This window comes from Monodon monoceros, unplaced genomic scaffold, assembly GCF_005190385.1.
Source record: "Monodon monoceros isolate NGI ecotype Baffin Bay Population unplaced genomic scaffold, NGI_Narwhal_1 Super_Scaffold_16, whole genome shotgun sequence".
NCBI lineage: Eukaryota > Metazoa > Chordata > Mammalia > Artiodactyla > Monodontidae > Monodon > Monodon monoceros.
Genome location: NW_021703772.1, coordinates 58,167,133 through 58,184,221, shown reverse-complemented (window position 1 = coordinate 58,184,221; position 17,089 = coordinate 58,167,133). Strand labels below are relative to the sequence as shown.

The following is a 17,089-nucleotide window of genomic DNA, read 5'->3' as shown; positions in this document are numbered from 1 at the left end:
AATAAAAATGCCTCCAGGCATTGCCACGTGTCCCCTGAGACACTGATACACCAGCTTTCTTTCTGTATATATGCTGCCTTTGTCATGTTTTGATATTAAGATCATGCCAATCTCATTATACCTAACAGATAGCTTTCCATGTCTTCCTGCATTTAGGAATGATTTATATAGCATTTGAATTTGTTGTTTCTTAAAATCTGAAATAATTTTCTGATAAAATCATCTGGCTCTAAAGCTTTTTAGAGAAAAAGTAATTTGATAAAGTTTTCAACTTTCTCCTTGCTCACTGAAGCTTCATGAATGATTTTTGGTAAATTTGTACTTTTCTTAAAAAGTTAAATTCTTTAAGAATAACTTCATTGTAGCATCCTTAATTTTAGAAAATCTGCTTTGAATCTTTTATTTAATCTGCTTTCTGAGCTCTATTTATTCATTTGTGTTTTCTTTTTTTCTGGGTTAGATTGATCATAAGTCTGTGTCAGCTCTGTATCTTTTCTAGGTGTGGAACTTTCTGGGATACTTATGGGAACTCTGCTGATAGAAGAAACAATCTGATACTGAACTCACAAGAATTACTTTGCCTAGTACGATATATCAAATTAGAATAACAATTTCTGGAAGTGCATGCAAAATTGCTTCCATATAAAATTTAAAAGTTTTACTCATTTAAATTATTGCCAATAATATTAATAATGCCCTTGACATTAAAACGTTATTGGTTGATGAACGATGCATTCTGCAATACTGCATTTCATAGGACACCTTTACCTGGTATTGAACATTCAAAGAGATCGATGAACTTGTTCTATCAGACATCGTCCGCTAGTGTTCTTAACTTGCAACAGTTGTACAGCTTTCCGACAGAGAAGCTACACTAGTTGAGGACAGCTAACTGGCTCTAGGTCACTCTGCTAACAATTAAATTGGAGGACAAAGCTGACCTCAAGAGTTATGTCCTGCATAACCATGGTCAACATTTTGACATAGAACCCAGGGAGGTTTCACCTGCAAACAAATACAAAGCCATGGATGGACTTTGCCACTTGCAAAGAGCTTCTAACAACAGTGTTAGCGTCCAGTTAAGTTCATGGACAACAAGGGCATGCATTGGGTTGCATCTGGTGTCCACAAGGCAAAGTGCATTCTTAAACATCACTGAGCAGATGGGAGGGAGAACTAACACTCTTTTCCATTTAATGAGAGAAGTGTATCTTGAAGAATATAATGAACTTCCACTAGTGGATTCAGGACTAGGCCCCAGACTGTCCATTCTCCTTCAACATCTAGGGAATTCTCCAGAGCCTAGGCTCCCTCTCGTAGTGGAGAGAACCACTGGGCTCTTGTCTAGAGGTTGGCAGTTTGTGGAGTTCCTCTGGCCCCATCCCAGGCACCATGATTCAATGGCTATTGGACCAAAGCTCCCCAGAAAGAAGCGACTGGGCTGGGCAACCCCAGGGAGAACCTTGTGACACAGATCAGGAAAACTAAGCAATTGGCTATACAATAACCACACCATTTTGTGGGCATTCTGACCCAGAGGTAAGACTTCGTCAAAAGTCAAAGACCCTCTAGTTCCACTGAGGTGTGGTGCATTCCATCTGCACCACCTTGCCTGGTAACAGAGCAAAACTCAAAGGCCTTTGTCTTGGTCTTCCTCTTTTCCACCTTCCTCCCTCACCAATGTTCTCACCTAACGCTGATCTTTCTCTTCTACTCGTTAGGCACTTTTCCTAGAAATTCCTCCACTTGGCCAAAATCCTACATCGTTATTCACTTGTCTCCAAACTCCCTCTGGTGAGTTTAGGACAGTCTAATTCCTGTTGAGTCCAAGTGGCATCTGTGGTCGAGGATGAATTCTGGGCACATCTGGCTGGCAGTGGAAATGTGTGAGGAGTGTGAGATGATAGTCTTGAGGCCCAATAATTAACTTCCGGTAGATTCTAGCCATCTGTAATGTTTCATTCTGTTGTAAATGTTAACAAGTACCCACCTGTATGGTGGGTACTTGTTTGTTTACACATACCCTGCCTTGTTCCAGAAAGTATCTCAGATTTATGATGGGTCAATAAGCAAAGCTGTGATCTCATTTCCTCTCTCTCTAACCCCCTAATAATCATAACTATACTTGAATTATACATTCCAGGCAACAAAACACTTTCAGAAGCATTGTCTCATTTGATGCTCACAACAAACTTGTGAGGGTAGTAGAACAGGTATTATCTCCATTTTACAAATGAAGACAAAGGGTTGGAGATGGTCAGGGCTCGAACCTACATCCTTTGATCCCAAGACTAGGGCTCTTTCCATATTTCATGCTGCCTTTTGCTCTGTGGTAAGATGAGCAAAGGGTTAATTTCCAGAAAGTGCTGTAAAGAGTTGTGAATAATTCAGAGAATTGCTGCTGTGTGTGTCTTGGACAAAGAATTATTATACTGGCTTCCTGCAGCATTAGAGGGAACCCAAGCCAGAGCCATGGCCTACAATGAGTGATACAGTCCCTTATTCTGCTAGCTTTGCAGCTGTTGTTAACCAAAAAAAAAAAAAAATTTTTTTTTTTGGTGGAAAGAGTAGAGTTGATTGTTAGGTCATAAACCATTTATCTCCATGGAAAATAACTTTTTTCACTTACTGTCCAATATCGGTGCACTTCTGTCATTGGTGACTGTCTTCTTTAGTTTCTTCCCTTTGTTGATGTCAGAGAGAAGAGCATTTCTTCCAGCCTGCTCTGACTTACTCAAGGTAGGCTTTTCTGTATTGGCCTGAAAGGAAACACGCAAACTCGTATTCATCTTTTGAATTAAAATCATGTAGTACAACACTCGGTGGGGACAGCTAGCGCATTGGGAGCTTCTTATTAAGATTCTTGGCAATAGGCTGTAAATTCTCTACAAGTTTTAGACCCGATGTCACTCTTTTTAAGACCCAGACATTTGGGAGCAGATGCAGCAATACATTACATTCATTTTTAATGCAGGAAGAGTCACTCCCTGATAAAAGTCTCTGAAAATTCAGACCACAATCTGGCCGTAACCAACAGAGCAAGGGGTGGATGGCTAGAAACGAGCAGGGAATTTTAAATCTGAGAGGAATTTGCAGGATACTGTGAGGCTTCATCCTCTAGAATGTTCTCTGAAGAACATCTCTTTCTTGTCTTTTGGAACTAACCTGGTGCAAGAGGAAAATTGTCTTTATCAAAAAGGGTCAGCTGTATTTTTTTTTAATCCAGCAAAATTTTAGAAAATAATTCCCTCTGGTTACACTGACAAGAGATTTTTTTCTTTTTAATTTAAGGCAGATTGGAGGTATAATTTACAAATAGTAAAATCACCCTTTTAGTGTACAGTCCTGTGAATTCTGACAAACATATACAATCGTGTAGCCACCGCCACAATCAAGATATACAACATTTCCATTACCCCCCAACTCCCTTCATGTTCCTCTGGGCTAAGGTGTTCCTGATGTTTAATCCCTTTAAAATTTTTTTTTATTTTTAAATTCTTTTCCATTATGGTTTATTACAGGATATTGAACATAGTTCCCTAATCCCTTTGAAAGCTTAGCCCACAGAGACTGCACAGCTGACAATGGTGCTGCTTTAAAACCTTTGGGGGGACTTCCCTGGCGGTCCAGTGGTCAAGACTCCGTGCTTCCACTGCAGGGGTGTGGGGTTGATCCCTGGTCGGGGAACTAAGATCCCACAAGCTGCGATGAGCAGCCAATAAATAAATAAATAAATAAAACCTTTGGGTATTTTCTATAATTTCAGAATTCCTGGGAAAGATTCTTACTGTGAAATTGGGATTTTGTTTTTTCAGGGTTCTTTTAGGGAGTGGGAACACTAAGACGCCAGCAAATGGACTCGGAAGTAGGCGTGTACCTGTGTCTGTCACACTTGGAAACTGGCTTGGTCTGGCCTGGTCCTGGGGAGAGTCGTCTTCCCCAAACCCAGTGGTACTTCTGGCAGCCGTGAGAGTCCTTTGAGGCTCGCCCCAGCCCTTCTGAAAGGCTCTGATTTCACAGATGCCAGCAAGGGCTACAAGGAGTAAACCCGGGCAAGTTTAGCTTGATACCTGACCCAGCTATTTATTAGAGGCAGAGGGAGAGCTAAGAAAAACCCTGAAGCAGGCTAAACAGAATCTCTGTGTATGAAACTGAAAGGGTCTTAATTAAATTACAAAGTAGTACTTGCTCATGATAATAACAGCTAACATTTATATAGCTTTTACTATGGGTCAGGCACCGTTTTTAGCATTTTAAGTATACTAATTCATCAACCCTGTGAGTCATGACTTTCATTTTAGAGTCAAGGAAACTGAGGCACAGGGAAGTTAAATCATCAACCCAGTTACCCAGCTGGTAAGAGGAGGAGCTCGGATTCAAAGCCTGGCAGCCTGACTCCGGAGCCTTCCCTATAACCTGACAGAAGGATAAACGCGGGGTCTAGAATGCTCTTCCCCGGAAATGGGGAGGTGTTAAAGAGTACAAACTTGCAACTAAAACATGAATAAGTTCTGGAAATCTAATGTACAGCATAGTGATTATAGTTAACAATGCTGTATTATATACTTCAAAGCTGTTAAGAGACCAGAACTTAGATGTTCTCACCACAAAAAAGAAATGATAATTATGTGATGTGATAGAGGCATTAGCTAAAACTATGGTGGTAATTATAATACATAAATGTATCAAATCAATGTGCTGTCCACCTTAAATTTATACAATGTTATATGTCAATTATATCTCAGTTGAAAAAAAATTAATAAATAAAATGCCCTTTCCCCACTGGCCTCCAACCCTCCTCTGAAGCAAGCCTGTTAAGAGCTTCTTGGCAGTCAGTTCCAGAAAGGCTCTTTGCATATACAGTTTGCTTTTGCTAATGGGATCATCCTCTATTGCTCTGAAACTTGTTTTTATAACTTAACAACATGCCTTGGACATCTTAGAAAGAGCTTTTTGAATTACCTATTGTCTTCGTTTTAAGGATGAAAAAACCTGAGGCGTCTAGAGGTTAAGTGCCATGTCCACGTTGGTTCTCTTCATGGTTTTGGATCAGCAACCCTCCCTGGCCTCCTGTTCTGCCTCAAAATTTATTTTGACACCTGACCTCCTTGGGTGCTGACTTCTCTCTTGACTGTGCTGTTCCACTGGATGGTGTCCTACGATGGCCACCAACATTTCCCTTTTCTCATCTCTAGATCCTGTCTCTCTAGGATCTTGCTTTTAGTCAGGTAATAATGGATAGAAATGAGTGGATAGGATAAACCAGGGTGTCCCAAACTTCAACCATTCTGGTACAACTTTTGTGACTTTTGTCATCTTCTCATGCTACCTGTGTTATTATTTAATATTTTTCATTAAGTTAATTCACTATATTATTTACTATACTATTTCTCAATGAACATTTCTTTTAAATTAACTCACTATTAAACCCTGGGTGTGCCAGTTATAACTTTTAGAATACATATTAAACACGAGCATTAAAATTAAAAAAAAAAATCAAGGCACATACGACTCAGCGGTGGTGCAAAACCTATACTTTTGGGGAAATATAAACTAGTCCTTCTATGTTAGCCAGATCACAGCTTTTCAAACTTATCTAAGGGAAGGACGAATTTTTTTTTTTTTTTTTTTTTTGCGGTACGCGGGCCTCTCACTGCTGTGGCCTCTCCCGTTGCGGAGCGCAGGCTCAGCGGCCATGGCTCACGGGCCCAGCTGCTCCGCGGCATGTGGGATCCTCCCGGACAGGGGCACGAACCCGTGTCCCCGGAATCGGCAGGCGGACTCCCAACCACTGCGCCACCAGGGAAGCCCAGGAAGGACGAATTTTTAAGAAAAAAATTTCCAATCCGTCATGGACCGATATTTTGTAAAATAACAATGACTTATTAGAAAAATGGATCAGTTTAAAAAAGACACAAAATACAATCTTAGAAACAATAGACATAACACCACTATCAGATTGCTATAAGTGTTTCTAAGCGCTTACTCTAAATTTCTGTACTTATTTTTTGGGGACTCTATCCAGGAGTTGGAGGATCACACTTGGAATAGCAATGAGCTAATCAATGGTCTCTTCTTCCAACTAGGTTCCAGCCTTAGCTGAGTTATAAAAAATGTGTACCATGGAAGCCTAGGCAAGAGACTTTTCCTCTCTGAGCTCCAGTTTCCTCAAGTGAAAAGTGAAGGGCCCATCACTGGGAGGCTCCTTAGCAGCGAAGGCCTCACATACTGGGGGGGGGGGGGGTGCATCTGGGAGACCTTCCGTATCACTGCAGGGAGGGCTGCCGGCTTCCTGGAAGAGGGTGCACTAACTTCTGAGGATGGGTCCATCAGGGGGCCAGGATGAGCCCAGGGAAGAAGTTCCTTAGGAAAGTACACATGGAACTGCGAGGATGGATTTAAAGGGCGAAGTAAGTGGGGGGGGGGAGGGGGGAGTGGAAGATGGGGGTTATTTGTCAAAAACAGAGTGGGAAGAAAGATGGCGAAAGGCAGAGAAAAAGAAAGTGAGTCTGGAGGACACTTTAATGGATGCATTTTCAGACAGGCAGACTGGGTCTCTGGACTATCCTGCCCAGATGTTAAAGGCTAGAAGCTGAAAACAGTGCAGGCTGGGCAGAACCGCTCCTGCCAACCATCTTGGGCCAGCATGTTCAAATGAACAGGACGTGTCTCCTTGATGGACGAGGCAGAGGAAACCTAACTAATCCACATTCCATGCGTGTCCTATGCATCACATGAGACCTTAGACTACAAAAGATTTTCGTATTGTTATCTGCTGCATCTCAGGCTCTGGCTTATTTACTCCAGCACCTGGAAAGCTTACCATATCATTCATATTTAAGCCAGAATGTGAATACACTGAAAACAAATACACGTGTGCCAGGTTCAAGTTTGTTTAGCTTGCTTCGTGCGTGGGCCATGGATGGGGAGAATCACTCACCAGAGAAAACGTGGGCGGTGGCGGGGGTGCTGGAGGGGGCGGTACGGGCATCCTGGATAGTTACGCTTTCAGCAGTCTGGCTGACAAATCTGTAAAAACAAAAAGAAACAAAGCACCATCACGTATTAGACTTCTTAGTAATACTCCATCTTAATCTTCCTTCCCGCTTTCCCGTCAAAGTGGCAGCTATTCACGAAGCCCACCTTTTATAAGAGGTGGAACTGCTTTACGGCATAGCTAGGATGTTACTATTCTGGAAGGAGGTCAGCGGGGAAGGCTTCTCAGCCAAAGTGCCTGGAGATACTGGAAGCAAAACTCAGTGCCTCATGCTGCTCAATCCCACCACCACCAAAGCAGGTTGGGGGAAGGACCCTGGCCTGCCGCCCGAGTAAGCTGGGAGGTTATTAGGAAACGGCTAGAAATGTATCCTGGCCAAGTCCGATGTTCAAGTGGCTCCTCTTCACTCATCTCCATGGCGCAGCCCTCTCCCGTTCTCCCGCCCACTCCGTGCCCGCGCTTTTCTTCTCCAACATTCCTGACGTTTCTTCTCTACTCCGCTGCTTTTCTTCTCTGAGATTCCTGACATTTGTCTAGGTCTGGGTAGCACCCAGGAATGCAAAGATGAATCTATATTTCTATACTTGCCCTCAAAGTTCTTACAGTCCTCCGGGGAAAGGAGATGGGAATACGGGAAGATAAGATGGGCAAGGAGGCTGGATTCCTACCTCTATGCTACTTGGCATTTCCTTACAGGATCCAAGCGGGAAAAAAGAGGTGAAAAAAGAGAGGAGGAATCAAACCTCTGACTCTGGGCTGTTTACTACTAATAGGCTTCCTTAGAAAGGCTTTCTGCAGAGTCTGATTGCTCTGGGGACAAAGGGAAGGCCAGACTCCGTGGCGGTGAGACAGCGCAGGGAAGCCCTGGTGGGTAGCAGCGGCGAAGGGGGCAGCCTGGCAAACATCAGGGGCTGAAGAAACAATGGCGAGGACGTGCCCCCAGAGTTGTGCCAGCAATGAACCCTGTCTCCCTTTCCCCCAGTCCTCGGAGTCCCATCCCTGGGTCTAAGCAGAAGCCCCACGCTGCAGCCCTCACCCACGTGCTCACCCCTCCGTATCCCAGCTTCTCCCACCCAGATCTTGCCACTCCTGGATCAGCAGCGCTCCCGGATTGGCAGCGGGGCATCACCCAGAGCTGTTAGAAACATCAAATCTCAGTCCCTCTGCCTGCACTGCATTTGTTTCAGCATTTTCACAAGATCCCTGGGTGATTCACATGCATTTGAGAAGCCTGGTGGTAGAGCCTTAAACCAAGTGAGCAGCCTGGAACACTGACCACCTGAATAACATTGTTTCTGTGGAACATGTGTCCTGAATTTCAAACCTCAGAATTATCTTTTATTTTCAATAGTCTCTTAATTGCAGAAAACAACCTCTTAGAATTTAAAGTATTAGGGAATTCCCTGGGGGTCCAGTGGTTAGGACTCTGCACTTCCACTGCCGGGGACCCAGGTTCGATCCCTGGTCGGGAAACCAAGACCCCACAAGTCACGTGGCATGGCCAAAAGAAAAAACAATTTTAAGTATTAACTTAGTTCAACTACTGAAAGTTAACGTGGAAAACTTATACCTTGAAACAAATACAGATGACCCTTGAACAACGGGTCCACTTAGATGTGGATTGTTTTCAGTAGTAAACATTATAGTACTATACCATCCATGGGTAGTTGAATCCGAGGATGTGGAATCCGGGTGCAGAGGACCCGTGGATACAGAGGGCTGACTGCGTGCAGAGGGTCGGTGCCCCTAACCCCCGCATTGTTCAAGGGTCAGCTGTTACTTTCTGTAGAAGTTTTGCTGGATGGCTTGCTTTCTGTGACAGTAATGGAATGGAAAAGCTAAGAGGACATGGCCAAACTTGTCAAAGCTACTGGAAGACAGGAATCAAGAGAGCTTCTGACAGTTCTATTCTGAGTGCCATCTAGAAAATGAAATTTTAAAAACTCTAGAGCAGCAAGAGCTGCTCTCATCTATTAACAGTCAATTGGATGATAAAGGGCACTTTATTTCTGTCGTCTTGAATACTTATGACCACACTGCAAACTAGCATAATTCCACTCATTTTACAGAGGAGGACGCTGGGACTCAGAGAAATTAATAACTCGCTAAAAGACCTGCGAAACTCATTCACATCAAGTCCTTTTGATCCCTGCTCTTCTTAGATAAGCATTTTTAGGCAGATAAAGGGCTAACTAGTACTGCAGCTCACCTGTAAACTCGGTCAGAATCCGGTTTTCAATAAGAGCCTGTCTCAGACGGGTTCTTTTAAAATCTGTTCCTTACATTGGTCTTTTCTGGGTGACACCAATCGGTCCCCTGTTGGGCTACACGGGCAGTGTAATAAGGAGGGCTGGGGGGCCTGTGTTTGGAGGCCTATGAAGGGGGTGCTCCAGCTGCAGGGGCACCTCCAGAAGCCTCAGGGTTGTGTCCTAGGACCAGGAGGAAGGACGGGGATCTGAAATGGGATTCAGGCCCAACTAACTGTCAGAGCTGCTATGGCCAAAGCAATGGTCTGAACAGCTGAGGAGGGAGCTAACCAAGTAAGGGGTGACCGGGTCCACCCAGAGGGCCCGAGAGATGGGCTCCATGGGACAGACTGTCCACGTGCTCAGTGGATGAAAGGCCCCTCAACACTCCATTGTGTCAGGTTCTACGCTCACCAGCTAACCTGCCATCCTGTTAATCCTAATACGGAGGAAGAAGTGGATTCTGATCAGCTACCGGGAACCTCTTACGGGTTTGGTTCTCATAAACCAGTCTCTGGTTGCAAAGATAAAATTGAACTTCTGTACGCCTTAGGGGCCAGATGATGGAACAGGGACACTCTCAGGGGACTGCCACCCTGTAAGCCCTCTTTAATCTAAGTATTTTACAGTTTTCTGTCGTTGCTATTATGGCTCTCTCTGTGCATTAACTGACTTATAAATAAACCTCTGGAGCACAGAGGCTGGGCCTGCCCCTGCCCCGCCCCCTCCGATAAACAACGGGGAGAGGATCTGCAGATGGGCGCTCTCACCAACACCTTGATCTTTGACTTCCGACCCCCAGAAATGTGAGATAACAAAATTCTGCTGTTCGAGCCACCCAGTCTGTGGTACTTTGATATGGCAGCCCTAGCAAATGATAAACACAGTTTTAACAATACATGTTATCTATCATGTCTGCTCTCCACAGTGAAAATTATAAGATAATAGTTTTTGAATAAAATCCATCAATTGATTTCTCACCCAAACTATCTCTGGATTGTCTGTCATACATTAAAGAAATTAAAAGTCAGGGGGGGACTTCCCTGGTGGTCCAGTGGTAAAGAACCTGCCTTCCAATGCAGGGGACGCGGGTTCGATCCCTGGTAGGGGAACTAAGATCCCACATGCTGCGGGCCAACTAAGCCCGCATGCCACAACTACTGAGCTCCCGTGCCTCAACTGGAACCCGCATGCCGCAAACTACAGAACCCACATGCCCTGGAGCCCACACGCCACAACTAGAGAAGAGAAAATCGACGTGCCACAATGAACAGCCCACATGCCTCAACTAAGACCCGACACAGCCTAAATAAATAAATAAATAAATAGGTAGATAGATAAATAAATAAATAGATAAAACATATATTAAAAAAAACCTGAACCCTAGGGAACGTGAGTGATTACCAAAGTTTTATTTAATAACTGAATCCCTAAAAAGATCAACAAATTTTTGGTGGAAACTACTGAGATGAGGGGAGGGATCTACCAATAAACCTTTCATAATGGAATTGATTCTTTGGGTTGAGAGAACAGAGTAGAATATTTTACATAAATGACTTCAAAAATCCACTAATTGGGGCTTCCCTGGTGGTGCAGTGGTTGAGAATCCTGCCAATGCAGGGGACACGGGTTTGAGCCCTGGTCTGGGAAGATCCCACATGCCGCGGAGCAACTGGGCCCGTGAGCCACAACTACTGAGCCTGCGCGTCTGGAGCCTGTGCTCCACAACAAGAGAGGCCGCGATAGTGAGAGGCCCGCGCACCGCGATGAAGAGTGGCCCCCGCTTGCCACAACTAGAGAAAACCCTCACACAGAAACAAAGACCCAACACAGCCATAAATAAATAAATTAATAAATTTGAAAAATCCACTAATTGGCTCTTCTTTGTCACCTACACACACGTACATGTACGCACACAATATACATCAATATTTAGAAATTCTGGAATTTCCTAGTTCTGTGAGAGACATGGATGATTTTGTTGGTTTTACTACACTTCTAGTACGTCAGCATCATTTAATGATGCTGGACAGTGGACAGCATCACACACTGATCCTAGATCAACCAGGGTAGCTGGTGGCCCTGAGCCATCTGCTAAATGTGTAATACTGGTTATGGGGAACACCTTGTGAGAAAGAGTGAATTGCTCCCCACCCTACTGTGACGTATTCCCCCAACAGCATGGACAACTAGACACTCAATCAGAGCCCAGAGTTCAGTCCAGAGTTGCCCCAGGAAACTTATGCTTTCTTCTTCAATATGCTCATCTAAGAAAGCAGAATTATCTCTGAATGTAAAATGATCAAGAGAACTGGCAAGTTATTTAAATAAACTGTTTCTTAGTTTCTTCCAACCAATGTCAAATTCATTCTAGATTATGTCATGTGAGGCCCACACTATAGAATGACAGGAAGAGGGGAGAGATTTCCAGCACTGTCCAATGAAATAATCCTCAGAAGGCCGGCCTCTAATCCTGAAGACGTGGGTGTGAATCGGCCAAGTTCTAGCAGAGAAGATAAGAAGCAGTTTTATCCAGTTATGTTTTATCACAATTTTGGACCATTCAAAAATATAAAGCATTTTGCTATGCAAATCTTGCCAAAAGTCACCCTTAAATACTATTCTACCTAAAATGAATGGGAGAAAAGTAAACTTTTTGTTCAGAAAAGGTTGAATTCATCACTGTGTGTGTGTGTGTTGGGGGGGGTACAGGGAAAGGACATAATAGAAATAATACAACTGAAAAGATCCTAACGTCCAATGTTCTCTTGTCCTCATTACTTTCTATTCTCTATCTTATTTTTATTTATATTCCTTGATATTTTACTTTATATATAATGCTCTTAACTCCTTTTCATGTATATATTTCTGCTGTGCTCTTGGCGTCTTCAGGTTAGATTTTTGAGAATTTTTTTTCTGCTTCCAAAAGTAGCATATATTCATTTAGAAAATTATAAACAATATAAAAATACAAAGATGAAAATAAAACACGACAGTTGTATTTAACCATTGAAGGAAGCATTTGATAATAATTAAATATTAGGTGAAAAAGGGTTGGGGTTGATAATACCCAGAGATAATTCTTGTTAACTTTTTGATGTATATTTTTCCAGCTTTTATACACAAACACACACATACCTCTTTGTATCTATATAAATACACACATGCACAACTGTTTGACCAATAAATATTAACAGAAGGAAATTTATAATACATACAACTCGACAGTGTTTTAATAAGGAAAGGCCCTTAAATTCATATCGAGTTATTGCAGCCATAAAAAAAAGATTGCAAAAGCATTCATTATAAAGGTAATGAATCTACTCCAAGTTATACCGTTAAAATAAAATCATTTAGCAAAAACTCAAATTGCTGCTAACACTGGTAGTTTGGGGATTCCTACTCATGATTATTTTGGGTTCTATTCTTTAGAAACTCCTCCAAGAGACAAACTTAGTTGGATGTGTTTAAGATCTGCAAACCATCAGAACTAATTAAGATGAAGTTGGCTTTGTTCTTCAACTTCCTGTAAAAATGCTCAACAGGAAAATTGATGCTTACAGCAAACCACAGCCATCCTGTTTCTTTAGCAGTCTTTTCACAGCTGCAGTTGCCTGTAGTTTCTATTTTCTGATACCAGGCCCAGTGCAACAGCTCAGTGCCCCACCCCCAAGCCCGGCATGTCGTTTTTGGCCATTTTAGCAACTTTTAATACGTTTGCATAAAGTTTGTTTCTATTATTGTGACTCTTCCTCTCCTCAGTCCAAGCTCCAGAGGGCTGAAGGCAATGAGGCAATCAATGCAAGAGGAGAAGCAGAAAAGGCTGCTCAACCCAAGAAGAAGCCAAAGGTAGAGAAAAGAAACAAGCTTTCCTTTATGAGCAAAGCAACTGCCTCACCTAGTTCATGATCATTGTTTTTCTCAATCTGGGCTGTACACAGGACCCCTCATTTCTCAAAATGTACTTGCTCTTTTCTCCGTTGATCATCATTTAAGGCAATAGCTTAAGTGAATTCTGCTTACGGGCTGTCTTCTCAATGGTAAGGGTTTGTATCTCTGCTGTACTTGGAGGGTCCCTGGCTATTTCAGAAACACTTCTTTTAGATAAAGAGTTGGATAATTTGGGGAGTAGGGGGGATTTTTCAGAGAAGACATTTTGAAGCATCTACGATGTCATTACGATTAGAGGGGAGCTTGGACACAAACCCACAATTTTATTGTAAGAGTAACTGCTGGGGAAATAAAGGTTGCTATGAAGTAAAATTATTTTTTAATACACTGTCCTACATGTTTAATTGAAAAATTAGTGCAAATTCATAGACAGCTAAACCCTCTCAAAAATGAGAAAATGAAGGTAAGTTGAATGACCCACCTACTTGTCCTTGTTTAACTATGGGAAAGGGAAGAGAAATCTTTTCTACTTTATCTACTTAACTAAAAAGTACCAATTTGCCTCCCACAACTTCCCATCTCTAACAAGTACTGGTTGTTGTTTTTTTTTTTAGTACTCTCTTTAAGGGCCTCAAATCTCAAAACTACGTTTCCCTAAATCCTCAGCACCACATTTAGTTTTACCAGAGGATTAAGATCTGCCCCTCCCTGTTCTCCACTACACACACACACACACACACACACACACACACACACACTCACTCATGCACACATACAGCATATAGGTCAACAAACTCAACATATTTTATTCATTTAACCATTGAACGTGTAGCCTTATAAGCAGAAGAGTCACCACATTTACTTCTGAAAAGGTCAGAAGACTTAGAAAGGAAATGGTCTTACCTGAGATTATTCACTTAAAGATATTTACTGTGGCTGTGACATTTAAAACAAAGCATTTGTACAATCCCAGATTCTCGTGGAAAGGACATCTTGTGGCCTCCTAACTGTACTTACGAAAAAAGCTCTTGAAATTACAGTTAGTTGTTAGTGGCCTTGGGCAAGCTGCTTAGCCTCAGTTCCCGTAATAAAATGGCGAGAAGGGTACCGACTCAACAGGACTATTCAAGAGTTAAATAAGGGGCTTCCCTGGTGGCGCAGTGGTTGAGAGTCTGCCTGCTGATGCGGGGGACACGGGTTCGTGCCCCGGTCCGGGAAGATCCCACATGCCGCGGGGCAGCTGGGCCCGTGAGCCATGGCCGCTGAGCCTGCGCGCCCGGAGCCTGTGCTCCGCGGCGGGAGAGGCCACAGCGGTGAGAGGCCCGTGTACCGCAAAAAAAAAAAAAAAAAAAAGTTAAATGAGGCAAGTGCTAAATAAGTATTACCATTTAAAAAAAATAAAATAAGCAAAAGTCAAGAGCCTAACATACAGTGAGCGCTCAATAAACACTGTCTTTTCCTTTTTTTAACCATGAGAAAGAGAAACCACGAGCTGATGATGTAGCCTGCATGTGCAGACCCATGCAAACTTCTGCATTACAAATGAACGGCAAAGGGAGGTGCATATAAAGTGCGCTTTAAGTTTCTCAGAAAAGCACACTAATTAAGGCATTACTTATTCTAGTATTCTTTTCTTCAGTTTTAATTTTCAGGACTCAGGGTTGCAAAATACAGACAGAGGTATTTGATAGTCCAGGGGAAATGCTCTTTTCAACAATAAGTAAATGTATGACAATTCGGAAAACCAAAAATGAGTCAAACCTTAAAGCAGGAACGAATCACAATTTAAATAGCCAGAAACTCCCAACGAAAATGACGTGTTCATGAAATGTTAAGCAGACTTCAAAAGTGCGTAAAACTTGAAAGGTCCAGGAATTAGGTAGCTCACTTCCTCTTACATTTTAGCACAGGTTGGGGAACTTCCAGCCTATAGGGAAGATCTAGAATTTGATTTCATCAACGATCAGAGTGAAATTGCTGCTGGACCCCAGGGAAAATTCTTCACCATGGGAAGGTCTCTGAATACTGCAGTTCATTCAGAGTATGTGTAATCCTTAAAAGTTTAGATATTAGAGTAATTGAAGAGCTGTGAGCAATTAACCAACAGGTGAACTTTTCAAAGAGCATCAGAAAACAACCTATGATTTTAGATAAATCATTTAACCTCTTTAGACTATAAAAGGAGAATTTCGACTAAATGATGTTCCAGTTCAGAAGCAACATAACTTTATGAAGTTAACACATAATGCTAGACCCACAGCCCAAGTGACTAGTAAGGGTATGGTTTCCACACTAATGGACCTCAAAATCTTTTTCAGGCTTCTCATCTTCCTCTCTCACTATCCTGTCGTATTCTTTATCCTGCTTTCCCACTATCTTTCTCTCTACCAAGCTGTCCTACTTTTCTTAATTAGAACCCTCCTATAGTCTTTTCTTCGTTTTACCACTTGTCTATTTTCTACTGTATACACTAGTTATGCCACTGAATTATTTAAAAGAACTTATACTCATTGACCAAAGTTGTGCCCTCTTAACTTTTTAAAGCTTTATTTTATATTTCTCCACGGGGTAAAAGGAATATAAGTCAAGTTGCTTTTTCATATATGCCCCAAAGAAAAAAAAAGCATTTTTTTTGATACAAAAAAGTTTCCTTAATCCTGCTCTGTAGATCTCTGGGTACACCGTTTGAAATACGAAAATTACAATTATTTTATGTCAAAATATTAATCATATTAAATGTAACTAGTTACAATGAATGCTGCAGAATTTGATTAGCAATAGTAATTGTGCATCGCACTGTTAGGATGTTGAACAGAATGATTCTAAAAGACAAACTGTCCTAAAAGACTCTGCTTAGAAATGCTTTGGGATCTGAACTTAAGTAACAGGTTTGTAGCAACAGACTGGCAAGAGCTTAGCTCCACGGTACTTTCCTTTGAAGCTTCCAGTGGCTCCTTTTGCTTGAAAAGCACTTACTGTTGTCGGCCAAAGTGACAATTCAAAGGCAGTCATGTGGACAATTGCACCATCCACCGAAAGGATACAGTTACTGACATAAACCCCCATTTTAAATGGCAGAAAAAATTCCTGTGGATCCAAACTTGCCCAGTGGTCAGGAAAAATTCTCCTGAAAATCTCGCTTACATTTTGGTTCAAAATGCAAGTTCTAAATTGCCCACAGTCACTATAGCAGTGAAACTAGTCCTGTGTGCAACAGGACTCGACCACATGGTACTCTACTGAAAAATTAAACAACTTTATCTCAACATGCTATGGTCCACCAAAAGCCATCGAGTCCTTCCCTCTAACTGAATAAAGGAAATACATTTAGTTTGAATATAATCTTTCTTACCGTTAAAGGATACTGCAGGAAGGCATGATCAGGGACACAGGCAGACAGGGAGCAAGTAAGATATGAGAGAGAAAACCGTCCCTGAGAAAGGCATCATCTTCTAAGGCAAACGTGGGGTCGTTTTTGGACAGCCATTTTGGACAAGCTCTGGCCTCTCGTTAAATGTGACACACTGAGTCAGAGGCAGATATCCTTCTGTGGTTATTCACTTCCTGTCTGATTAATTTGTTGCTTGTTCCTTCCTCCTTTTATGCAGAAAAAAAGGCTAGATAGGCTTTACTTCAGAAGCAAGCAAGAAGAAACCCCTAAATTTGGAAAATTAGTTGTTTCTCCTTCCCACCAGGTGTAACATACCTTTTGGTACAAGAGGAGACAAGAGGGACAAGGGGAGATGAGCACCTCCATCTGGTCAACAGCCCAACTTTATTCTAGACACCTCCACAAAAACACCTGCTCACGGAACGTGAGATTCCTTCAAGAAATTCCATTTTAAAGCATCACTCTCGATATTGATGATAACATTTAGGATTAAGGGAAAGAGTCACTCAAGAACTAGAAGCTCTAAGCAGCACTAATAAATAACATAAGCGATCCTTCCTCATC

At 42.2% G+C, this 17,089-nt stretch overlaps 2 protein-coding genes across 8 annotated transcripts in view; one reads left to right on the top strand and one right to left on the bottom strand.

The window, feature by feature from the left end:
- The window catches only part of WIPF1 (WAS/WASL interacting protein family member 1), a 113,133-nt gene that overhangs the window by 17,836 nt on the left and 78,208 nt on the right, over window positions 1–17,089 (bottom strand). For 3 of the 5 annotated variants that reach the window (XM_029225412.1, XM_029225413.1, XM_029225411.1), the window contains 2 exons: window positions 6,941–7,029; window positions 2,630–2,759 (listed from right to left, as the gene is read on the bottom strand). In XM_029225412.1, coding sequence (XP_029081245.1) covers window positions 2,630–2,759; window positions 6,941–6,991 — 181 coding nt within the window. In that variant the 5' untranslated portion in view covers window positions 6,992–7,029. Of the gene's footprint in view, window positions 1–2,629; window positions 2,760–6,940; window positions 7,030–16,486; window positions 16,682–17,089 lie in introns of those variants that run through there. The other 2 variants (XM_029225414.1, XM_029225410.1) reach the window with 2 other exon arrangements.
- The window catches only part of LOC114896889, a 106,199-nt gene that overhangs the window by 82,224 nt on the left and 6,886 nt on the right, over window positions 1–17,089 (top strand). For all 3 annotated transcript variants that reach the window (XR_003793964.1, XR_003793962.1, XM_029225415.1), the window contains one exon: window positions 13,006–13,092. Coding sequence is in view for 1 of the 3 variants with exons in the window: in XM_029225415.1 (XP_029081248.1) it covers window positions 13,006–13,092 (87 nt within the window). In the remaining 2 variants the exon portion in view is untranslated. The remainder of the gene's footprint in view (window positions 1–13,005; window positions 13,093–17,089) is intronic.